Source organism: Neopelma chrysocephalum, unplaced genomic scaffold, assembly GCF_003984885.1.
Source record: "Neopelma chrysocephalum unplaced genomic scaffold, ASM398488v2 Primary Assembly neopelma1_44, whole genome shotgun sequence".
Lineage (NCBI taxonomy): Eukaryota > Metazoa > Chordata > Aves > Passeriformes > Pipridae > Neopelma > Neopelma chrysocephalum.
The window spans coordinates 10,104,808-10,130,603 of NW_020897703.1; the positions used below are offsets into that span (position 1 = coordinate 10,104,808).

The following is a 25,796-nucleotide window of genomic DNA, read 5'->3' on the forward strand; positions in this document are numbered from 1 at the left end:
TTCAGTCATGAAGGTCATCTTTGTAAGTACACACTTAACATTGCACTTAATAGCACAGCCACAAAATATTATGACTGTGCAGGTTCAGATACTTTTCAAATTAAAACTATTATAAGAATAAAAGATTATAATGTCTAGGTGAAATCATGTGGGCTATGTGTGTCTATATCTGGGTCTCTAATCCTCCATTGCATTGTTCAATTATGAGTAAGGCAAATAAAACTTCACGAACTTGGATGGAGAATTCTTCTAGTTTCTTTGGTAACATGAAACTCCCTGGTAGAATATGCCATCTCAATATCAAAATTTCCCTCAGAAATTTTTATTTTTGAAGTCATGAAAGGCAATGTAGTTCAAATTTTGAGTTTTCTTCTGAGTTTCAGAGAAAAGCTATGGCTGCTAGAGTCAATTATTTAACAGTAGATGGCACTAACTTACCATACTTTTAAGAAACAATATAGACTCCTCTGTATCCCCTTCATCTTTTCACAGGTTCTCTTCACTAGCTGCCAAGTTCTCATTATCCCTAGCCTCATCATTCACCCATTTTCTCAATTCAGCTCAGCACTTTGTCTCAATAAAGCAGTGAAGGCGGCAGAAGAGAGCCTAGCAACTCCATGGCACAAACCTCGTGCAGTCTCAATACACCTTTTCAAAACAGCATAACAGAAAGCAGAAAAATCTCTTCCCTTCACAGCCAACACAGATAAACTCCACCAGTATTCCAGTGAAGGGGCAACTTGGCTGCAACATGGTTTTAATGGACTCTTAATCAGGTTGCAACCAACATAAAGATCAGGAGTGACCAACTCTAATCTGACTCACCTTTTAACATGCCTGTCAACTTCAGTGCAGCCATGGTTTAGTAGAGAGCAGAACAACTCAGACTACTATGTCCTTTGCAGAGACTCAGGCTTATAATTTCCTTTATTCACTTTCTTCTCTTGGAAAGCATAAGCTGATGTTTAAGGGACACACAAAGACTAGCACTGTCTTGGTTTTTATTTTGGTACTCAATTGAAAAACTACTAAATTGGAAAGCACAGAATACCAGTACCAAAAGGGAAAAGCAACAATGATGGATGGGGAGGGTGAAAAATCTCTTCCTAGTAACTGCCAAACAGCTTTTAAAATGCTTGGTGTGCCACACGGGAAAAAACATACAGCAGTATAAAAAAAAGTTCAGCAGATGCAAGCCACAGAAATGAAATTACTGAAGGTACCCAGAATCCCATCTTTCTATTCCTTCAAGCTTCGGTTTAGGTCCCAGACAGCTAACTGATGGCCTTGGGGCAAGGGTGTGACTCAAGGCTTTTCTCTGTCTACTGGCAGGCCAACCACATCATGGCTATTACTGTGTGAATGTTTTAGGAGAAGCAAGAGAGCAGCTCTCCAAAATATCAGGTACAACGCTGTGCAAACATGTGCATTGAGCAGACACTTAAACACCATGCTGGAACAAAAGCTTTCCCTAAGATATGCAGTCTCTGCTCAGTATCACGGTAAGGTCTGGGACAGAGATCAAAGGAACTGGAACAAGAAAAAGTGTGGAAGCTCAGATTGACTAAAAGTAGTCTACCTTCACAGTACAGTTAGTATGAAATTGTTTTCACTTTCTATCAGTTGCTAACTTAAAAAAAAAAAAAAGAAAAATATGGGGGTGGGGAAGAGTAGGAAGGTAAAAATGATACAAAAATTGAAATGATCAGCAGAATAGCAATCATAATCTTAATCTCTGCCCACTACAGTCATGAGAGAAATGGACTACAATGCTGGAGCCTCAGATAGTGAGAAAAGATACTCTAGAAACAGCAAAGAGGACATACTCAACTTAGAGCTTATTGCACACCCAAGTATACCCAGATTAACCTATCAGAAAGGCTTTCAAATTTGAACACAGTTCTGTACAGGACTTGGCAGGTCCAGCTCCGAAAACTGTAATTTTACAGGACCTAAACTGATGGTCACAATAGCAAATATCAGCATCCCTCCCATCCTCCCAGGTCCCTACTGTCCTACAATAATCATTCATATTTCAACCACATTATGAGAACCTCACCTGAAGCTGATTAAATGGAGAACAATCTGTGGAGGAGTCCTCAGCAAAGCCACTGCTGTCAGAGTGCTGACTCGCTGTCCGTAACAGCTGGTCTGTTTAAAGCAAGCAAAACACAACTGTAATTACTTTACAAATCACAGCCTTTCAAGCCCAATCACATTCAGTATGTGCTTTCCTTTTACATCAAAGTAACGTTAAGTGGATAACACAATTCCTTTTCAAGTTCCACTTTGAACAATACAGAGGAACAACTTGTTTGCTTCAAGCAAAACCTCTCTCACGCAAAGCCCTACTTCTGAAACTTCAAGCAGCAGTGGAAGAGAAGCCACCTTTTACATTTTTCTTTCCTGTGCTGTGGAAAAAAACCGCTCTGCAGATATTGCCGCTGCTGGAGTTCCCCTTCAACAAAACTGCATCACTGGTTAATTCACATGCAGGCAGTGGAAGAGTTGCTTTTGTGTTGACAAGTACAGATTTGACACCCCTCCCGATCACAGAGATAAAGGAGATCCCTCTTCTCCTACCAGCTTACACCACCCCATACACCCAAAGGAACAGCATGACATGAGCAGGGAGGGCAATGCAGGGGCCTCTGCCAACTGCTGGAGATGGTCCTCTGCTGGTTTAGCGAACAAATACAAAACATCCCTTTACACATCAATGGGCAATCTGCCAAAGAACATTCCCAGCGCTCATTTTATACATGCAAGATAAGATTCTCCTGCTTGTTCCTTTCTACTTACATCAGGTAAGTGTTAAATTAGCCTAAAGAGGCTCTGAAATCCTCAGTGTTTCCCAGGAGTGACTTTCTCTGGTGCAAGCACTGGGCTCATAAAACTGCTTTAAGGAGATCTCAGCAAGCTCTGCAGTACACTATTGCATGTACATTGTTCCCAATGGGAAACAGGAAGCACCCACCAAGTGTGGGTTTACTTTACAGCACCATAAACATTTTGCTCAGCCTGAGGGCAGCATGGGCGACAACCTTATCTCACCTCTAGGTCTCAGGAAAAGTGTACAAGCTTGGAGATAGGAAGCAACCACAGTGGTCTCTAGCCTTTAGACCCCTGCCACCTACTCCCCTTCACCCTTGGGCAAGAGCTTGCTGCTGTCTTCTCAGAGGCTTAATGCAGAATTTTGCCCCACATTCCTTCAACCACTTAAATGCCATCGTATAATTAATCCCAGTTCACAGCTCAATGCATTGGAATGCATGATGAAAACTGTTTTGAAACTGTTGGATATTCAAAACTCATTTTATTTAGTATTAGTTTTGATGAACATTGCACTAACACAGAAATAAGAGCCTGCACAGTTTGTGAATGCCGGGGAGAGGCAAACTGCCTGCTAAGCTTCTGTATCAGTGATTTCACACAGCTTTTAGGGAGTGCCTTTCAAATTGTGCTGCTGCTCTGTTATCATGGTAGCTACAATATCCTGCGAGGATAAACAACTTTTCTACCTAAAGACAGACATCCCCACCCAACTCCCAGTAAAGACAATGGAAATTACTTCCCTGAGAACTGGACTAGATCTTATTAACTGCCCTATACAATTAATACGGCTGAAAGAGCATGACATGAACAGATTGTCACTACAGCTGAGGCTGGTGGGAAGCTGTTACCTCCTTCAAGGTGAATAGTTACCTACTTTGGCCTCTTCTCTCTCTCTTTTCCTATGTGGTGAATTTTAATTTAAGAGAAAAAAGCACTACTGGTGAAAGCCTTAGCCTCTCTTAGGGAAGAGAGTCCAACTAGGTCAGACAAAGTAACTCACCAGTGCATGTACTGGCATCTGTTTTAATGTGCATGAAGTTTATTGCTGCTCAAGAGAAATACTGACTTGCTGCTCTATTTCTTTCTCAGTCAATTTTCCTTTTCAGCTATAGAAATGAAAATTACATCTATATGCTTCCTCAAATCAATGCTTGGTCTTCTCAGAGACACAGTAAAAAAGTTAAAATCAGTTTTTGGATAATTTTTTATAGCATTTGTTATTTACGCACATGCTTTGACAGCCTTACACAACACACACTGCAGGCCAACAGGTCAGCCTAAAGCTGAGGCATTCACAGCTGCCTCATTGTCTTTATGCACGGCAAGAGACGGGCACAATATGAACAGATTCAAACTACCTTGGTTCCACCTAAGGAGACATCCCCTTAATACAGTCATCCCCTGCTTTCTGTGTTACAGAGCTGCTAGGATTACTTTGAACATTTTAAAGCAAATCAGAGAAGACACGTTTTCTAACTATGAGCAGTCATCTACCACACCTTACCCTTGTCTTTTGTAAGTTCTCAGAGTTCTCCATTATTCCACTATGATGTAAATGCAGTCAAAACTTATAAAGAACAGGACTCTCTACTACTTCAGTAGCAAAATGACAAGGTTTGGTTCTGTAAAGACTGGAAATACCAACTACTATGCTGGGATATACTGATACAAAACGGTATCCACCCTCCTTGTCAACTACTGAACCAGCTATACAACCTGCTCTATGGCACCTAAATATCTCTCAGATTCAAGCAATGAAGGGGAAAATATGAAAACATTTTAAAAAAAGCTACAGAGTTACATTCAGATCTTGATTAAAATGCCTCCTGGCAATGGAGCATCTTAAGAGACAGAGTTTTTGATGAGATATGGCTCTCCCCTCTTCACTTCAAATGCAGATAACTCAGCACCAAAGGCTGGGTAGTAGGGGCCAACCTGGAATCATCCCTTGCCCTGCATAACCCCAAGGCAATTGTACCTTCTGAAAAAAGATCACTGCACCCAAAAGCTACTACACAGAGGAAAGCTTCTGAACTAGTGGGAGAAGGCCTGGGGCAGCATAATAAGGAAAGTGTGGGAGAAGGAACCAGCTAAGATGAACAAAACCAGAAGGAACAATCAAACTCTCATCTCAGTTAAACAGAGCACAAATGAAAATGCCCCTTAGATTGCTGTTTTAAGCTGCATAAAAAAATAAAATCAAAGTATATTTAGGTACTTCAGTGAAGAAGAAATGTGGGTATTCATAAATATATTAAATAAGCTGAAAAAGTTCTAAACAAAGAACAGATGATGAAGTCTGCGGTTTACAAAACATGAGAACACAGATTCATCAGAGAATTCCTATCAAAGAACTGAATAATTCATCTATTGTAACATAATAATCAGCTACCAATGGACTGTCAGCCTCACTCCTTCTGTGTCACTCAACTGCTCACACAGAAGAGGAGAAAAAATACATGGAAACTGTTCATTAAGCTTTAACATTTACATTTCTTGTACCTGCACTATTGGGAAAGATCTAATGAACTTTGTATGTTATGAGATAATTAATAAATTAAAATAACATTCCCAACTTTGCTATAAAGTATTTCATTATGGGACTAAATATCACCTCTCCTTTTTTCACATATTGATCACACCCTGCACCACAGCACTAACAAAACCAGCCCAGTAAGCAAAAACTCTCAAAAACTCTCTGCTGCAAAAACTCTCAGAGTCCCTGGGTATTTCCTAGCGTCTGGACAGATAAGCACAGACTCTCACAAATACTAAATCTATTCCAGATGTTTTCTTCTTACTCCCCCATCTCCAATCTCCTGTGGAGCTGCACCCATAGAGAGATATAAATACAACATTATATTAAGGACAGGAAGTGCTGATGATGTGCTTTCTTCCCTTTCAAGAGCTAAATTTTCAAAATTAATCACTATCAATGTCAGATGCCTTAAAAAAACCCCCGGTCTGTGGCTACTCAAAATTTCACAGAGCCATTGACGTCAACAACCAGAGACTCACAAATTACAATGCCTCAAGAATACTTTGTCCTCTACGCATTGTACCTATATTTGTCTTGTTTGTTGGGCATTTTTTGGAATGGAAGGTGCTGCTGTACAACTTTGTCAGGAAGAATTTTGTTTTCAAACTAACAAACCTTTCAACCAGATAACTTTTCAATAAGCTTTTTTTTATAGTGGACATTTAGCAATGCTGTATGTTTACAGTGCAAAGTACCTGAAGGTTTTCATTCTTCTCTACTGTGTTCCTGAAAAAACCCACATGTACAAAAATACATCTGCATTTGAGGTCTGCAACAACAAAAACCAGAATGCCAGGTTTGGGCATAATGCATAAACTAGTATAGTCCAATATATTCTGGAAGACATAACCTGAAAACTACGTAACGCTAGTTACTACAATACAGAATTTCTTGTATACTTTATAAAGGCTTTAACATAAAAGACAGTACTATAGCAAAGTAGTCATTTGCAAGTCACTTTGTAAAATCTAAGCTTACCACTTACAGATAAAGCTAATCTGAAAATAAGACACATGCTTTAATGAGTGAGCCGAAGCAGCAACAGACTGTGTTGTTCAAGAATATCTTAAGTCTCCAGACTATTTCAGTAAGAAAGAGAATCTTTTTGGGGGGGTGGTTTTTTTTTTTTGTTGGTTTTTTGTTTTGTTTTGTTTTTTTAATTTGAATACTTTACAACTTACTAAAGGCCTTCTTAAAATGCCTTACAAACTGTTGTAAATGTCAGAGGAAGCATCCAAATCCCTCTGTTTAAATGTAAAATGACACAGCAAGGTTTATAAGTCTGTTATAAACAAACAACACTGAACCTGCTAATTGACACAGAAGTACCCTCACGAGAAAAAAAAAAGTACTGAAGTATTCCTTCAGGGGAAGCACTCATCTGGAACAAATTTTTTGGTTTTGAGTGCTTATGCACAGTAGAGCCAATGCCACTGAAAGAGGTGGGTTTGTATGAGGATCATAAACTGAAATCAACATTGCACCAGAAGACCTGTGCTTGAATTTCATGCTGATCCTACCTCATGAGATTGCTAATGAGAGTGGCATTTCACATTCAGACACAATGGCCAGCATTTTTAATAAGAGGCCATTAACTTTAGATGCCTTTAAACTTGGTGAACATCCACTCTCTGAGAAAACAGGCCTCCATGTTGTCTCATGTTGGACAAATTGCAAAAAAAAAAAAAAGCTATAGTTTTTTAAATGTTTTGGATAAGTTATCCACCAAATGGTCTTCCTCTTGGCAATTTTACTGAAACCTACACAGAACAAAGTCCCAAGACTTCCACATCTTCCAGGTGAAATAAAATGCTGGTCTCAGACTAACTTTCAGCAAATGTGCAGGCATCCATATTCTTAAGTCCCAGAAAACTTCAGGCAATGCTTGCATCATATTAAAATGTCACCATTAACGTATGCCAAGTGTATTCAGAAACGGGTGGGACATACTGCCTGGGAAGCATGAGCCAGCATACTCTGCTTCTGTCTTACTGAAGTCCCATTGCTGGAACTGCTGGTACCTTTCAGCAGATAACACAGGACCATCTGACTTTTTTCCCTTGCATGATGGAAGAAGAGGGCAAAATAACTACTGGGAACAGAACACAAAACTAGCATTTCAGAAGATGAAAAAATAATTTTTCTTCTCTCTGACTGCAGCTCCTGGTTCCTTAAGCTGCTCTTCTCCAAAAAGCTGTTCCTGCAACTGACAAGGCCAAACAAACAAGAGACCTGCCCTGTAAAAAGTGCATCTCTCTTTTCATGTAATCACTTAAAGCATGTAGTAATGAACTCCAAAATACAGCTAAGGGAGAAACACTGGGAACAGTTGGAGATGCAGTTTCTGGCAGTCCTTCTTAGGAGTTTATGTCTGTACTAGAGGAAGCCTAGTGAGTACAATGCTGGGTTGTGCAAAGCACTGATGAAATAGCAACAGAAGCTATCACCAATAACTAGGCATTAACCTCCAGCACTCAGTCCAGCACATTCTCAACCATGTTAATGCAATTCAATTGACAGCTTACAAGAGTATCAGTTCATTTGTGAAAATACAAGTGAGATCATCTCTGTTTCTTAAGACAGGTTTTTCTGCCTCTCCTTAGCGTCTAGAGATGCTAGCCATGTTTCAGCAAGAAACTGCACTGCAGCTAAGCATCTACTAAGTGCAATAAGCTCTATTTCTCCTTTCATTACATGTATTAGCTAGAGAACAGACTTCACTTGCTAACATGGGGCAAAGTAACAATCACAAAATGAACTTAAAGATCTATTTTTCCCCCTCCCAAGCCATAAAACACATAAATTAGACTTTGAGATGAAAGCACAAAACATATAAATAAGAATTTGAGATGAAAGCACAACTAAGTGAGCCACAAGAGCCAGTGCCCAGCATTTCCCCTGTGAAGGACTAAAATTTCCACGTGGGTGTAGAGACACCAGTCTTCTGTGCAGCCAGCCTGCAGACAGAGCAGTAGTGCATAGGAAAAACCTACACGTATCATGCAATTTAGGTTTAAAACAACATAATTTTAGTTTAAATGAGTATCTTAAATTACAGGATCTACTAGGGAAAAAAAAAATCCCACACAATCTGAATTAACATTTCAGGTCATCTGAGCTATCATCAGTTGTACAACAGTGAGAACAGCCAGTGAGGTTATAGGGCTGTTGTCTCGTCTATAATTTGGTTGCCACTTTGTAGTAATGTTCTGTGATTTAGCAAAAAAAAAACCAAAACAAACCAACAAAAAAAAACCCAGATATTTTTTATTTCTGAAGAGAAAAGAAACTTTAGAAGTTTAAAATATCTGAATCAGCCTTTCAGAGATGGAAGGACACTCGGCAGTTGGCTGTCTCCCAGGAGTTGAAGTCTACTCACCTTTCCTTGATTTGGTCACCGCTAGCTGGTGCGTAGCTGGAACGTGTGGTAGATCCCCCTCTGTACTCTGAATCTGTTGGGAAGAGGAGATGAATATTAGTCAGCCAACTGGAATATGTTCCGGTGCTTAAAATGCCCAAGCTACATACGCTGCATATGAAGGACGTGGTTTTGTTGTTTGGTTTTTTCCTCCAGTCTAACAGCCTATACTGATTGAAGGAGTGAATCATACCTCCCCCTGAACCAACTTTCATCAGGTATTCAGCAATGCTCCTGCAGGAGAACAATGATCCTTGGGTAGCACCTCCCACCCACAGTGCAGGACTCCCCTCTGGTTACACTCAGCATGCAAAAAGACCTGGAAATCACATCCTGTGATAACACAGTCTTCAGTTCCTCTTTGACAAAACACTAAAATTACTACGTGAAAACACTTTTGACCACCTTTACACTACTATCTTTTTCCATTCAGAACTCTTGGGCCCTCATTTGAATATAAAGAACAAGCAAAATACATTTAGAAAAAAATTTGTCACAAGATCAGAACACAAGGACTGTCATCTGCTGCCCTACCATTTCCCACAAGTCACCAATCCTCCAGCAGAAGGACCCAGACCCTGCCAGAACCTACTCCAGACTTCACCATGCCACTACTCTTGGAAGTACTTCTTGTGCCTTCCAACAGAAAAAAAGAAGGTAATGTATTCAGAGCCATGCAGATTTCAACTGGGAAACTTAAAACTACACAAAAATTAATCCTATTACTTAATAACTTCGTGAAACACAGCCTTATTAAGAAAGCAGTTCTCAGGCAACCATTCAAACAAGGATAAAAATATGCCTAAAATCTCAACAGGGAGGCCTTTGTTTTGTTCAAAACATATGTTTTCTCTTTTGCGTGATCCAGAAAAAAATCATAATGGATCACATGCAAGTCTCCATGCACAATCCACTAATGCAACTATCTTCAACCCTTCCCTCTAATGGGCTGCCTACCCAATTTCAAAATTACCAAGCAATGAATTTATTTCCATTTTTTATCAATTTAAAGATGTAAAATCAGGATACTGATGTTTATAGGCCAAAATTAGTACTTGCTAAAGAAGAAGTCATATTTACATTGATATCATGTGTAGAGCAGCCACAAGGGTGCATTTTCTCAGTTACAAGGGTTTTGAGAAGTACTTGGCCTGAACTTTTCACCATTAATAAGTGAAGAGCATTAATCTTGCACAATAAACCTAGAGGTTTCTGTTCCTTTAGGAAATGAAGACTGTACCAAAGGGGGAAATCTTTATTTTGTTCAAGTGCAGGGCAGCATAGAAGGAGCTCACTATTTAAGTTTAGGAAAAATTTAATTTTTTTTTTTAAACACGGAACAGCAAGTTTCACAGACACTTTGTTCAAACCGGCCTTCCAGGAAGGGTGTCTTCATTCTGATGGCTAAATCTAAAGCCTTCCAACAGCTAAGCCTCTACTCATTTAAATACTGTCCTTGGCTGGGAGACAGCATTCCAGCTGCGTCCGCAGCACGGTGCAGCTCCTCAAGCTCCTCAAGCACGCAGGAGCTCCTTCCCCGTCCCTTCAGCCAATATTCATGCTGGTAAACGACCTTCAGGACTGTAATTGGCCACCTCAGGAGTGGGTGTTTGGGGGAAATCCTGCCCTGACTCACTCCCACACCAGTTATCTTCACAGCCACAGACTTCCGAAGGGCACTCAAACCTCCAAGGCATTCGTAAGCATGGAAAGAGCTTCCTTGATATATCTGTCATCTTTCTTATGCATATGAATGCACTCCAAACCAAGCTGGGAAAACAGGGGGAGGAGTTATTGTTACTGTTTCTAATACAGTTTATTGTTCATTATACCTTGCTTAGAGACGCACAAAAATAAAATCATGCTGCCAGGAATTGTTCTAAATTTTCTTCAACAAAATTGAATTCCTCCCTCCTAGGGATCTGTAGGCAGTTGATACATATACGCTGTATTGCATAAACAAAAAATTCACCACAATCCCATCCCACATCACATGTCATCTTGCCAAAACAGCTGTGTTTATGCCCTGGTATCACTTCACAAAGTGTGTCAACCAAACCTTCACAAATACATCACACTTGTGTAGAATTTAGCAAGTCTTTACAGTCCAACTTACACTGAAGGAAAATTCCACTCCTCTTTTTAATATATGCATACACATATATACAAAATCTACTCATTGTTTAAACTTTGCCCTAGGGTATCAAAAAATGGATGTCTCCTCTGGGATATGCAGCAAAATGCATTGCTACTCAGTCCCCTCCGATCGTGCCAATGCAAACATTTGTGTAACTACACAACAAACTGGATCAAGCCAGGAAAAATAAATCAAAATACACTGGGTTCCTTTTTCCCCTCTCAACTGGACCAGTCCTTTGTTCTGGTTCAATAGATGGCCACACAACATGTGGGTGAGGACACAGTAGTATAAACAAGGCAGGAACCACAAGAGCTGGATTACCTTCTCTGCTTAATGAGTGCCTTCAGCTACAACATTAGTTGATCTAGAAGAGCTTGAAATGACAATGACACTACAGGATCTACTAAATCATCATGTCATCATTCGCTGTAAAACTCTGGGGATTTTCTATTCACTTGCTTTCTTCCCTCATTTCACCAATGACATCACAATCCTTCATTTTTAATATCTATTTCACATAGACAAAAATATTAACTGCTGAACTTTTAACAAGAGTCACATTGAAATTTGTCCACCAAAACATCTGCTAATTTAAGAACTGTAATGCAATTCTTACAATTCAAGCTGCAAGTCTATAAAAAATTTGCATTCTTAAATTTGTAGACCACATGTTTACCAGGCTAATAAACAAAGCACTTACACGAACCTGGAAATGAAACTCCCTTTTGGACAATTATCAATTAAGAAACGGATATATGCATTTATGAAGATATTAAAAGGCAGCTAGCACAAAATTTGTAACTAAGCCAACTCCAAAGTCATGTCAAACAGTGACTTTCAATGTGCTAATTTCCAGGGAACAAATCAACTTATAGTAGCTTGTTATCAAAACCGAAAGTTGCACAAGATGAGCATCTCACCCTGCATGATAGCCCCTTTTCTGTTTCATGCAGCAACACTCTTGCTTTATTCACAAATTTATCCTTAATCAATATCAATTAATAAGCTGAATTTACTTTTAGGCAACAAAAGTAATGATTTCTAGTTGGAAATTTAAGTAAAGTAAAAATTTAAGCCCAAAGGTTTTAATATATACACAGCCCAACCTAGATCTATTTACACATGAAAACTTCCTAAGAGTTATGCCAGTGATTGCAACTACCTGAGCTTGATTAAAAAAAAAAAAAGGAATGACAACTGTCTTGCTGACTCTCAGGAACAACAGCAGCAGCAGCAAGTTATCTCATGAAGAGGATCAATTAGAGCAGCCTACAACTGTTGAGAAAGTGCAACAACTCAAAGAATTTAAAGTATTCCTGGAGAAAACACTGTCAACTACATAGGAGGGAACATTCTCTGCTGGCAGATAGCAAGGTATGTAAACTGTATGCACAAACAAAGTCATGTATCTTCACTCACCTCTTCCATCTCAAAGGAGTCCTTCTGCTGCAGCATTAGATTCATTATGGACGGGTTTGCAAGCGGAGCGCAGGGGTCTCTACCCAGCGGTGCCACAGACAGCCTTTGTGTCAGGACGCTGCTGTCAGATGTGCTAGAACTGCTGCTGAGGCCTGGAGAGCCCAAAAGACCAGATTCTTCGCATGGTCTGTCCTGGGCATTTGCCAACATGCTACTTTGCACATCCTCTGGAGGCACAGTCCCCTCTTGTGTATCATCAGTCACAGCAGGAAGGTGCGTAGGTTTATGTGTGTTCCCAGCCTTTGCCTGACTACTGGCCATCTCCTCCTTTACAGTAGCCAAAGAGGGAGAATCTTTCTTTTTAGAATATTTTGGTAATTTAGATTCATTTTTAACATCATTTTCCTCACTCCCTACTTCAGCTGGACTCTTCCCTTTTTCAACAGGTGAAGGACTTGAGCAGCTGCTGCCATCGGCTTGCTGTGTGCCACACAGATTGAGTTTTGACAAAGTCTTCATTAACCGACTAGCTGTATTGCTGCGATTTAAAGGGGGAGGGCTGGATGCCTCTTTGCTGGAAGACACTGAATTCAAACTACCAATTTTCTGCAAAGGAGTCCCAGAGACTTGAGAATACAAAGAGGAAAAAGCATTGGCCACAGTAGTAAGCACTTCAATCTGACGAAAACGACCTGTACAAGAATGAAACACAAGGCAGAGATTACAACGACGTTTGCTGTCATCACATCCAAGACTTGTTGATCTGTCTCTACATGATGCTTTGACTTCTCAAAGACAGCTCTTCATAACTGATGAGGGAATTTTGATCACAACCTCTGCCCACCCCCATAAACCTTCTCCTACTTATATCAAAGCCCCCAAAGGCTGACTTAACACTGCCTAGTCCTGTAACATGAAAGTGATACCATACTATGAAAAAAAAAAGAAAAACCATTTCAAGAATCTTTACTAAATGCAAAAGAACAGCATGGAAAGCTGTTACAAAGTCAAAAAATGGCACACATATGTGAGTGCAAGTTACTTTACAAAAGGCTAGGAAGAAAGTGTTACTTGCATTGCTCTCTCCATCTACAACTACAAGAGCACATTTCAGCTATGCCCTCATTTCAGCAACACTCATTACTGACCTAACAAAGCTCCTGTCCAAGTCAATAGAAATACTGTCCCAGATTTCAACAAAGACAGAAATAGGTCACTGCCACCCAGAAACTGAAGAACACGAGAAACAGAGGGATATCGCTATTTGTTCCAGTGCTCTAAAGCTACAACAGAAAACAAGCTTAGGAGTAAGAGATGGAAATGATACAAACCAGAGGCAGCATACTTTACAGGATGCCTTTCATTTCCCAGCCCCACTATAAACCCCTTCCACTCACGCCAAGGAGTACACCCTGATAGTAACCTCTTGCCATATTTAAGACCAAGCAAGAGTTTTATTATGAAATCTGAATAGAATTTGCCCTTCAGGCTGTAAAGGGATTTTGCCAGAATATTAGACACACACCTTCTTTTGGGGTTGTTTACATAGTTAATAAAATCGTAAATAAGCTGTGCTTCAAAAAAATACTTACTTGTTAAAGCAAAACTTGGATTTTCCACTTCCATCCGCTGTATCTGGGCATTCAAAAACACTTTGATATCTATCCCTCTGGCAAATGATGATGAATTAAAAAATCTTGCTGGAATTTTTGAAGCAATATCTGGTTCATCTCTTCCAAACCCAAGGTTATAGAGCACTTCTTCAGGATCTTCCTCATAAAGCTCCAGTAATTCAGAAACACTAGACAAATGAAAGATGTTTACCATCTACCTCTCTCCTTTCAAGATCCAGTCCCTTCTGTCCAACTGCTAATTCACCCCAGCAGCCAAATTGGTTTATTGAACTTTCAACTCCTACAGCTTAGACTACTTTTGGAAATAATTGTGGAGATCTCTGCATCTGGAGTTTTGGCTCCCATCACCCAGAGCCACCGGCCCAGACACATCACAGATCAAATCCTGTAATTTATATCTGTAGAGCTCAGATTTCAAAATGCCATTGAAATTTCAGGCATTTCTAATGTTTAGGTCCATTTGTTAGCATTTACTGCTAACCACAACTGAAAACAAAAGAAGTTTTTCAAGCAACCACATGCAAATTGCCTTCTCCCTACTAAAAGCAACAAGCACATAAAACAAGCCAAACTCATTTAACTGAGGAACAGACCTTCAAAACATAACACTCTTTTACCTTGAAACAGTTGCACTGCTTTTTCCAGACCCGGTAGAGTTCATACTTCTCCCCTTCTGGTGGAACTGCAGCCTCCTGTCCTTTGCCAGTACACCATTGCTGTCAACACAAACAGAGAAGACCCCTGTGATAAACCTCTTTCGTTCGGGAACTCAATTCTCTGTCTCACTGGAGAGCTAATCCTCCAGCGCTGCTGAATTTCTCTTTTCCTCTTCAGTGTTATCTGGTTTATATTAGCCATGTCATTTATTGAAATACAGTAACAAAAGCAAACCCTGGGACGCCTCAGTAAAAATGTACATAGACGGTAAGAACTTGAAGGCAAATGCAAGCTGAGAAAACAAATCCCCGATCTGCCCTTGCTGCCCCACCCTCCCTGATCCCACCCTCCTCCAGTAAGGAAGCCCAGCCTTGGGGGAACAGTCCTTGCCCTGCCATTCCTTACTTCCCTGTGCTGCTGCCTCCTCCAGGACCACCTCTCCATGGCAAGGCCACTGTCCCTCTGCCTTGGATACCCAGCTCCCCCTCACCCTAGCTGCCACCCACCAGCAGCACAAGACTGCAAACTGCCCTGGACCTGGCTGGGGAAGCTGAAGAGGCTCCAGAATGGAGGAAATGAAGCAAGATGAGTGCCAACCCAGATTGCGGGCCAGTTTCTTTCCCATTCCCAAACTATTTCTTCCCAGCATCTGAAGAAGCTGTCTGAGCATTAGGTGGTACCCTGTGCTCAAACGTACTTTTATTGCCAATCTCTCTGGGGGACAAACTTTTCCAGGGCGAATTTTACCATATAAAGCCTAACATACACACACTCCCACCAGAACAGCTACCGAAAAATCAAAGAAGGCAGAGGATTTACCTAAAAGTGTATTTACAGAGCCCAGCTCCAGAGGAGTAGAGAGACTGCTGCCCACAGCGGCTGTGCAGTCTTTGCTGAAGTTTCAGTGAGGTTCTAGTTTCAGCACACTATAAAGCAGGAGTCTCTCCTCTCTGAAAGTCTTTTTTTTTCCCCACTCCCAAAGGATATCTGCTGTTACAAGCAAAACTAATCTTCCCTTGAAATTTCTGAAATGGTGACTGATCAGTGAGGCAAAGAAGGTTAATCATGATAAGTTACTAAGATTTGTCATTTCTCTGTTTTCCTCCTGCAACTCCGAAATCTATGTCAGGTCTCCTGGAAGAATAAAAATCTGCATTTTTTTCCTGCATCTCTTAATGACTGTTTCTGTGTTATCTAGGTCTTCTCCTTGCCTCTTATGTAAACAGACATGAGAAGAGCTTTACCTCTGTGGTAGCCCCCATGAGTTCCACTGCCCAACCTCCCTCCTGCCCTCCAGTATAAATATTCCTCTGAAGTAAACAAACACACAAAAAGATTTTTACCATGTTTCCATTTGGGTATCACTCCGTAGTTGATTAGCTGTAGAGAAAGAAGAAGTAGTTACATCCAGTCCCCTTCATAATTACACTTCCACAATCAGTACAAAGAAGCAGACAGTGAGCACATTTACCAATACTCCTGCATAAACCAGATTTTTCTTTTTCCATATAAATGTGATTGTCAAGGGCTGATATAAAGATGATCTGGTTTATTCAAGCTCTGTTTAAAATAAAATCTCTCATGGACATACGTTTACATACTGCCATTAATCACATAAACCTGAAATTTAAATTGTGATAAGCTAGTAGTTGTTATATAAACCATTTATTGCTTTGCAACTGAAGACGCGATTACCAGCTGCAGGGCTGTTCCTGGGTGGGAAGGGGAGGAGGACAGGCAGGCAAAGATTGCTCCAGTAGAGAAAGTAAAGAACACAAGAAAGGCAGCTGGCCCCATGGCCCAGTGCTGAGACTTTACTTGTTCACCTTTTTATCAGCAAAGTGGGGCAGGGCCATGGCTGCCTGAGCTGTGCAATACATGGACAAGAGCTCAGTGAAGCCTGTGGTGCTGATGGGGCCAGAGGACATGCTTGGACTTGAGAGGGCTCTGGAGGGAGGCTGGCTGTCAGGTACCAAGCCACCTGGTCACCAGCCTCTGACAGGCAAGTCAGCACTTTCTGCAGCCAGATCAGCTGAGCACCACATGGGAACATCCCAGGCAGCATTATTCTTTCAGAACTGAACCCCACACTTAAATTATGGGTTCCCCAAAGAAGCAACTGAGCATTAACAAGCTTGCCCCAGGAGACCAGCAAGAAGCACATGTTATAGCAGCCCTCAGAATCAGCTGTGAAAAGAGCAAAGTGATGTCACACGCACTGCCAGGAAAACCCTACATCTCAATTCACTGTGCCAGCAGGGTAAAGTCAGCAACCGAGAGTAAAACACAGAAACCTCCCAACTTCTCTCTTGGTTTCAGAGGCATCACAAAGAAACTGAAACGTATACAAAACACAGATCCCACATTTGTGTTTTCTTTTTTTTAATATTCTTGCCCATATATGAAGGTAAGCCTATCTATAAGGATTATCCAGTGTCTAATTTGAACCATAGGTTCAAATAGCTCAGCAGTGGGCTGGGGTCCCTGCCCAATGCCCTCTGTACCATTCACACCGGGCTCTGGCTTGTATCTGGATTCAGGCAGTCACAGCTGCACAAGGGCAGGCCATTCATACCAGCCTCAAAGGGGCTGTCTGTCTGGCAGGGCACGCAGCACTGCTCCAAGCAGCTCTGTTGTCCTCTTGTTCTTGGATGGGAAGCAAAGCCCAGCAGAAACACCCACATCTTACCCAGAAAAATCAACCATCAATTTTCATCTGAAAAAGAGGGAAATTACCTTCTGCTAAGTCATGCTAAAGACTCATAAAAAGCAGAAGTCCTTAGAAATTATAAGAGAAAAAATTAAAAGAAAAAAGTTTCATGGTGTTCTAAAATATATTGACTCTTGTATTCTTGGGTCATATGCTCAGACCTTGGATTATCATTACAAAGAAACTTTTCCTATGAAATTTTTGTACTACAGGCAATCTAACAAGTGGAAAAGACTCAGTAAGAAAATTTAATCCTATTCAATCTATTGCAGCAAGGGACTCATTTACTGCTTTTCCACCATTATCAGATCAAGGTCATTACCAGCTAAACTTTTACCCTTAAAAGTCTTAAATTTTTACAAATTAAAGATACTTCTTTCCTCCAGGCCTTGTCCCACTACTTTGACACCATTGGCAAGACTAATGTGGAAAAAAAGGGCTTTCTACCATACAAGTTCTGACACTTTGCAAAAGCTGTAATTCAAAAAAGATTAAAAGCTAAAGCAGGAGAGTAGTTTTGTCTTTTTTTTTCCAACACTGAAAACAGATAATGTCTTATATCCCCTGTCCTGCAGTTAACCACAGGACCTGGTTTGTAAGACAGCTTTTTGCTATTTTACTTCAAGATGCTGCTGTTAAAACAGAATCCACAGTGCTTTTGTTAGTTTGCTTATGGACACCTCTAACTCATGATCAAGAGAAAGGCCAGAAATCTTTTTTACAAAGACGTAAACCAGGAACAGCCATATCTCCTTCCCCTTAAAAAAGGGAAGAGAAAAGAAAAGGCAAGCAGCTAGCAAAGGCAAGTGTATGTAGTGGCTAATACAAAATACTTACTCAGCTTTGGTGCTTTTCATTTTTAAAAGCACTTAGCCCTTAACGGGTTTGCCTCTTGGCTGACAGAATTTCATTCCTCCTTTCAAAAGCCCGAACATGCCACTCCCGAGGGATTCAGTGGAAGTGGGGCATGCATGGCTGCCAAGAGTAACCCACGGACAAGAAGAGCAAGTAGGAGAAATCATTTTCTCACAGCCTTGGTGAGGGCTTCAGGCTATGCTGTCACTGTGGGTATTAAAATGAGAAGGCAGAAGCAAATTCAGGGCTGCCTCTGACCTTTGTGTCAGAGACCCCGAATGTTTAACACTAGCAGTAGTCTAAATAACTTCAAAAAGCAAATCTTCCTGCATTTTTCTTTGTGCTTCATCCTGATTTTCTAGCCAATGCTGTCATTCAAAATAAAAATCAGATGACTGAACGTAATTTTTTTTGCTAGAAAAAGAGTCATAATCCTGCCACACCCACCTTCAGCTCCCAGGGATAAGTCATCTTCAAAACTTCCTCCATTTCTCACCACCATGCCTGAAAACATACAGTTAGTAGTTCAACAACTAAAATGCTCCAGTGTTTTCCTTCCAGCAGCTTATCTAAAGATATTACCAAAATACTTCATTTGATACAAGATATAACCGGACTATATTTAAAATCCCTGCATTACTCATGCAGTAAAAATGCATTAAGAGTGAGAAGTTACATTTCAGAACACAGAAAAATTACTTTGAAAGAGAACAACTACAAGAGTGTTTTAGTTTTGTGCTCAGAAACATCCCTGAGTCAATGTGCAAGCAAATTAACTACAAGCAGGAACCTGGAGGTACCACTCAACACATCTGTGCTTTCTGCTGCTCGGTTATCTATCCTCCAGACATCTTACCAGGGGGATCCAGAGTCTGAGTCCAGCTTGGACATTCCCCTCTCACCTCCCTGTACTGGATTAAGAGTTGAAGTGAAGACTCCAGGCACAGCAAGTAATTCCTCTGCACCCTGTCACCACCTTCACATTCCCACTGTACTTTGAACTTTAGTATTCAGACCTGCTCAGTAAAACTTTCAGGTGTGGCAATCAGAGTTATTAGAGGCAGAGACTGCCTAATGGTTGCAAGCTTGGAGACAAAATTACCTCCCTGCACATTTTGAGGCTTTATTTTAGAGCTTGCTTATATCTCCAGAAAGTCTTATTCAGATTCTTTTCCCCCTTCTCCAATTTCTTGGGCACAATTGCTCCAGTGTGAGAATAACTCTGCAACACGGACCACGCTGTGGTTTGTACTCCTACTAAACAGCCAAAGTCTCAGATGAATGTCCATGAAAGCGCAGTTTCCAGCAAAAGAGGTTTCAGTAGATAAAGCCCTTCCTTACCCTTCAACAGAGGATTGCTTTGCTCATCCAGGGAGGCTCCTAGAGGCGTTCTGAAACCACAGAAGAGATTAATACTATTTAAAAAACTTGCTGCTTCATGTCCTTCCTTACAGCATGTAACAAGCTTGTGATAGCAGCAGTTGTCCCTCCCTCCGCCCCCAGAAAGCACAAACATCTGAGGACTGGCAATAACTTCCTAAACGATCCTCAGCCCACTATACAAATACACCTTGTAGAGAAACACAACAAAACTTAATAACTGCAAAGCTCAAACACCTTCAGGGGCAGCAGCCCCCTGTTGAGGAAAACCATGGGCTTCTCAGCAAAACACTGAGAAAAAATGAGCATGGGACTAATGGACTAATTCAATCTCATTGACGCAGCAAAAACTGCTGCCGTTTTTCTACATTTAAAACTTGTTGGGGAGAGAGAGGTGGAAAGCTGTATTTAGGTGATAAGGAAAAATCAAGATAAAAATCTTGACAGCTATGTTAGCTGTCATTTGCAGTTCTGATACTTTATACTGACTCTTATTTGGATGATGCCTCCTATTGCTAGTTCCCTGAAGGGTAAGAGATTTTCAGAACCTCATGGTGCTCAAAAGGAGCAGCAGAAACCACAAAAATGACAGGTCCAATTCCTCTCTGGGTTCATGCTACACTTGTTGACATTAGCTAGATGTTTCCACATTTTGTCTCTGAGATATATTTAACCAAAGAGTTGTCACTACTAAGTACAGCAGCATTAACTTTCAAGGCTCAAAACAAAATCAGAAATATATTACTCATAAAGAAGGGGAAAGCAGATGATTTATGTGCCTATATTATGTATGTTTCATTTGGATTTTTAATTAGACAAACACATAAACCTGCCCAAAGACCTAAAAGTAAACAGTGCTCTGATACAGTATTTATTGTGGTGCCATGGCCAAATTAAGCAAGGAAAATTTGCATCTGCTTTCTAACAGACCTTACATTTCACAACCTTATTTTTCTTTCCCTTCTGAAAAGAACTCACTCTTTCCACATGTGGCCTGCTGATATGGAGCAAGCTCACTTCGATGCGCCTTTTGCAAACCAAAGCAAAGCCTCACTACAGTGGGACACTAAGGCAACCAGCCATAGCATCCAGGTGCGTAACTGTGTTTCAGGTGACAGGACAGACTCTGCCAGACTCAGATCTCCTGTGTTTCTGCGTGTCTGTCCAGTCAGAGTCTAAAAAACATAGGGTACATTGTCTAAACCTGTCACGCTACAATGAGCCTTATGTTCTTGAGGTAATAACTATGCTGGTTGTTTACTCCCCGGCTTTGATGGGTGCGCTTCCAACCTTCTTCCTCTCCTTCCCTGGTGGCTATTCCCATGCCTCTTTTTGATGTAGAAACTTGCTGGTGTTGACTTTGACAGCCCAGGTCAGTGCTACATGCACTGGCAGGCAGAAAACCATAAAAGCAACCACCAAAGCTGGCATTTTCCTTTAGAAATTAAGTCCATCACCTCTAAAGCATGTTAGCAGCTACCAGAAAAGCACCCCTGTCCAACACCCCTTGTTGTCCTGCCTACACTGTTGCACACTGTTGCCATATACCCCCTGCGTTTGAAAAACTTGCATTTAAGAACTAGACACAACATCAGTTTAAACTAGGAACAAGTATCACACAAAAATCCTTTTGGACAACAGCGTGGACAATTCTGCCTTTCTAGTCCAGGCTGGTTTTCACGAGCAAGGCCCATGGCTCTGCCTCAGAGTAGCCCTGTGCACTTGGGAACATTAGGGCTGGGGGACCCTTCCACTTACTGTGCCCTCAGGAGGGGCCTCCCTGCTGAAGGCACATCACGGCAGGTCCCCAGCACATCCCAGCAGCCTTGACACAGTGGCCACGCAGGAATGGAGGAGGGAGGCCAACAGCAACAAGCAGGCAGTAAAGAGCAAGTAAGTGGGTATGTGCCTGAATCAAAGGATCCTAAGGTTTCTATTTGCTTTCAATCATTTATTATTGTATTTTAATATATATAGCAATAACTTCTCTCAATATTGGCCTACAGAAGAACTGAATGAACTCTTGATGCCCACACTGCCATGGGACACAGGTACTGATCAGGTAGGATGACGATACACAGCCTTGGGGCTTCCTCTCAGCCCATAGGTTTGTTTGCTCAGCTACCAGTTGTGGTTGGGTGGTCTTCCAGAACAGGACAAGGATTTTGCACTGTGCTGTGAAAGTGTTTCAAATCTCAGCTTTTAAAGCCTTAATTGGGCAGGAGCCATGTTTATTTTAAACTTGAAGCAAAAAAATCTCTTATTTGTGAAGCATTTCAAGAACTCACTTCCTGCATATCTACAGGAGATGGCTCCTAAATACCTCCCACATCCCCTGTATTACTGGCAGAGTTTAAATATATTCAATCAAAATAATATACGTCATAATAAGAGTTGACAAAAATTTCTTCTTTTCTATCTGTATAATACAAACACTTGTGTTTCAGCTTTCTTATTACTGCAAACAGCCTTTTCAAAGTATCAGGGAGAGAGCAAAGGAGGCCTTTCTCAAAGGCATAGGATTCCCAAAACATGAATGAAGCAGAGACTTTGGGTAACATCCAGCATTTCTTAAGCCTCCATAATTCTTATCACCGTATGATAAATACTTGCTTTTTCTTTTGAGTTTTGCTTTTAGTTGTTTATTTAAAAAACAAAACACCAAAACCAACAACAACAATTAAAAAAAAAAAAAGAAAAAAAAACCAAAACAACAAAACATGTCTACCAAAGTAAATAACATGGAATATTAGGAACCCTCCTCTCCTCCAAAGCAGATGTGAAACAGAGATGCCAAGTAATAAGAGCCCCAAACCACTAACATGAATATCAAGGGACAGCCAGTAATTCTTCTTATCCATATTAGAACACTATTGAAGCTTTTAGAAACAAAGAAAGGAATAAATCTTATAAGCAGATCTATTTATGCAGTGGGTTGATATTAAGTTTTTTGGTACTGCTGCCAACTCAAAGCAGAAAATGAGATTTTAAAAGTGCCAATTTTCTTCTGATTTCACAAACACTTACAGAAACTCAGACAAAATGGGAAGGACTGCTTTTAGAAAACATGTAAGAGAGAAAATACTTTATTTTAGTGATTGAATCTTCACTTGTAGTAATGGCTGTATGGTAGCTTGTTATAGAGCTAACTTGTAAGAATGAGGTTGTGTGATGAACCAGAAATAGAAGCTCTGTCTGTGTATGACCACACTTTGTAGCAATCAAAGCTTCAAGCAAATAAACAAATAAACAAATAAAAAATGTGGGAGTAAAATATGAACTTTCAGGAATGAAAACAATTGTAAATGTCACTGTTTTTTTTAAAATAAAACACTAGAGTATCTGCAGGGCTATTCTGTCACCTGTTAATGCTGTCCTCTTTGCCTATGTACACTGCTATCAAGAGACAATCAGTTCAAGGTTTCCATACATACAGTCACTTATAACACTGCAAATTGAATTATCACTTGACTACACATGCTAGCTACTGCTTGCATGTATATTAGACAAAAAAATAAACTATTCTGCAGTTTCAAAACACAAGGGACTGTGCACCACTTCAGGCAGCTGGCATTGCACTTACCAGACATGAATTATACATGCTGGCACCCTGCATGTTAGAGTCAGAGGCTAACTTCTGATTGAATAGCTTGGTTTAAGAAATATTTTTTAAAAATGAAGATTTTATCTTTCTGGGGTGAACACAAGATTCTTCTGAAAGGATTTACAAGAGTAAATAGCTATACTTTAGGACTTCTATGGAAGGGCCACAACAGGTTTCACAAACATGTGTCACCTAAATTTGCATTTCTGTATTAGCAAAAGACTAAACTTCTGCTTAATTTCCCTTTGTGTAAAATATGCAAATAGAGTGTAAAATAAGATACCCATATTTTAGGAATCAACTGCCAGAGATGCAAACACATTCCACGGAAGTGCGTGGTGCCAGTTTTAACAATAGATAGTTACCCAAGTACAGGAATAAAACCACAAACTTTGTGTTATTACTCAAGATTTTGACTATCTATTAGATGTTTATGTTGTCAGTTTGCAGCTTTGTGATATTCCTTAAAGTCTGTATGGAAACAGTAAGGACTACAGGACCAGGGAAGGTTCTAGACAGAAATCCTGCAGATACAGACAAAAGTAGCACTGCAGTATTATGAAGAATTTCTCTGTCAGGGGCCTCTTCTCCCTCCACTCCTCCATTTTTTGCCCTCCTCACTCAAAAAATAAAGCACTTCTAATAAAGCACTGATTTCATAATACTTATTTTAAGCATATACTTTGGAAGACCAACAGAACACCAGATTTGAGGTAAAGTCAGAAAAATCTTCTCCCATTCTAGCATTTTGGAGGAATGGTCTGCCAGATCTTAACATTATATTTTAAGGATACAGTATGATATCTAGCCCGTAGCTCCCAATACCCCCTCCAAGGCACAACCTGTAAAGATCTGAAGAAAACTATACCGAGGACACTGTAGCTATAAAGTAACCCACACTTCAGTTACAGAGTTAAGCTCAGTCAGCTGCTTATTGGATCAAAAGATCACAAAGGCATAGCTAATCTCGGTGGTAAATTTTCATCTTAGCATAGCTGCTCTCAAAAGGAGGAGGAAACCAGAAATAACAAGTAGGAGAGGTCTTGAAATGTCATCGTTAGCTCCTGGAAAGCTAATTGCTAGCTTCTCCCCATCAACTCCGGCTCCAAGGGCTGTTAGGACCGAATGGAGAAAAAGATGGGACAAAACCAGCTGCTACATTTATGCTTTTATGTGACGGAGGATGAAGAAAAAGTAATGTCGTCAGTCTGTTCCAAACACCAAAGATTATTTTGTAACAGTAGCAGAACACGGACCACATATACCGTGCCTCAAGTTAATGATAGAGGACATTAAGAGACTCGGATAAATCAAGTTAGTCTAAACTGTGCCATCACTCCTGAAGGCCCAGACGCACAGAAACCACTGGCGTGGAAGCAACCGTTTCTTTGAATCTGCACTAAAAACCAGCCAAGGGAACACCGGAAGCTTTAAACTGGAGCCCCTAGGAAAGAATCAGTGCAGCTTCCAAAATAATGCTGCCTTCCCTACCCTCAGCTGAGTTCCTCCCTCGGTGGCTGAAAGCCTTCAGGCTCATTAATGAGACACCAAGGGGAGAGCAGCTGCTGAAAGCCAGCTCCTCTCCGGCCATACGGACACACACCGCTGCTCCGCTCGCAGCCCGGGCTGGAGACACCGCAGGGCGCTCGCAGCGCAGCGCGTTTTGTGCCACGCTCGGCTCCGCGGCGCTGCCCACGCGAACCCGCGGGGACCCGCCGGCGGGGGCGGCGAGAGCACCCACCTGCAGTCCTTCAGCCATATCGCGATCTTCTCGTTGGGAACGCTGTGACAGCCTTAGGGACAGAGCAGGAGACAGAAGCCGACAGTCAGTACCAGCGAGGCCACCCCGCGGGTATCCCTGTGGCCCGCGAGCTGCCGCCCCCCAGCACCGACCTGCTCCTGCGGCCAGCGGCAGCTCTCCGCCGGCGAGATCCTCCTCCTCCTCTTCCTCCTCTTCTTCCTCCTCTTCCTCCTCCTCGCCGCGGGCCAGCGCCGCTGCCGAGAAATCCTCCGCTTCCGACGCCTGCCAGGAGTCGCGGCTCTTGGCCCAGGCCTTCCTCTTCTGTGTCGCCCCTTGCCACTCCTCCGCCGCCGGGGACTGCTCCATCGAGGCGGCGGCGCCGGCGGGGGTCTCACGCCGGGAGGCGAGTGCCGGGGAGAGCCAGCCTGCTGGGCGAGGGAAAACGTGCCTTCCGTTTGTCCGTCCGTCCGTGCGGGAGCCACCGGGGGGCGCGGGGCCGCCGTCCGCGCAGCCCCCGGGAGCGCCCCCGCCCCGCCCCGAGCCCGCACCCCGGCCCGCCCCCAGACCCGCTCTCCGCCGCCCCTGGCTGCCCCCGGACTGGCGCTCCCGGCCCCGCCGGCACTCGGGAGGCAGCGGGCGGGCAGGGGCTCGGCCGGCGCGGCTGCCCGCGGGTACTCACTCACATGTCGCGCCGCGGGGAGGCGGCGGCGGAGGCTGCGCCCGCCCGGGCTGCGGGCGGCGGCGGCTCTGACTTCCTCATACCGCTGCGGGGACAAAACTCGGCGGCCACGTGACGGCAGCGGGGCCGGCGGCAGCGCGGGGCCTCCCGCCGGGGCCGGGCCGCCGCGGGGCAGGGATGTGGGG

General features: G+C 42.1%; 1 protein-coding gene across 1 annotated transcript in view; it reads right to left on the bottom strand.

The window, feature by feature from the left end:
- Positions 1–25,397, bottom strand: part of ITPRID2 (ITPR interacting domain containing 2) — a 41,856-nt gene extending 16,459 nt beyond the window's left edge. The window contains exons 1-10 of the mRNA XM_027678417.1: positions 25,085–25,397; positions 24,933–24,984; positions 19,549–19,598; positions 18,655–18,711; positions 15,986–16,022; positions 14,603–14,701; positions 13,944–14,152; positions 12,352–13,043; positions 8,754–8,826; positions 2,060–2,151 (exon numbers count right to left, since the gene is read on the bottom strand). Coding sequence (XP_027534218.1) covers positions 2,060–2,151; positions 8,754–8,826; positions 12,352–13,043; positions 13,944–14,152; positions 14,603–14,701; positions 15,986–16,022; positions 18,655–18,711; positions 19,549–19,598; positions 24,933–24,984; positions 25,085–25,298 — 1,575 coding nt within the window. The 5' untranslated portion in view covers positions 25,299–25,397. The remainder of the gene's footprint in view (positions 1–2,059; positions 2,152–8,753; positions 8,827–12,351; positions 13,044–13,943; positions 14,153–14,602; positions 14,702–15,985; positions 16,023–18,654; positions 18,712–19,548; positions 19,599–24,932; positions 24,985–25,084) is intronic.
- Positions 25,398–25,796: the final 399 nt, after the last annotated feature.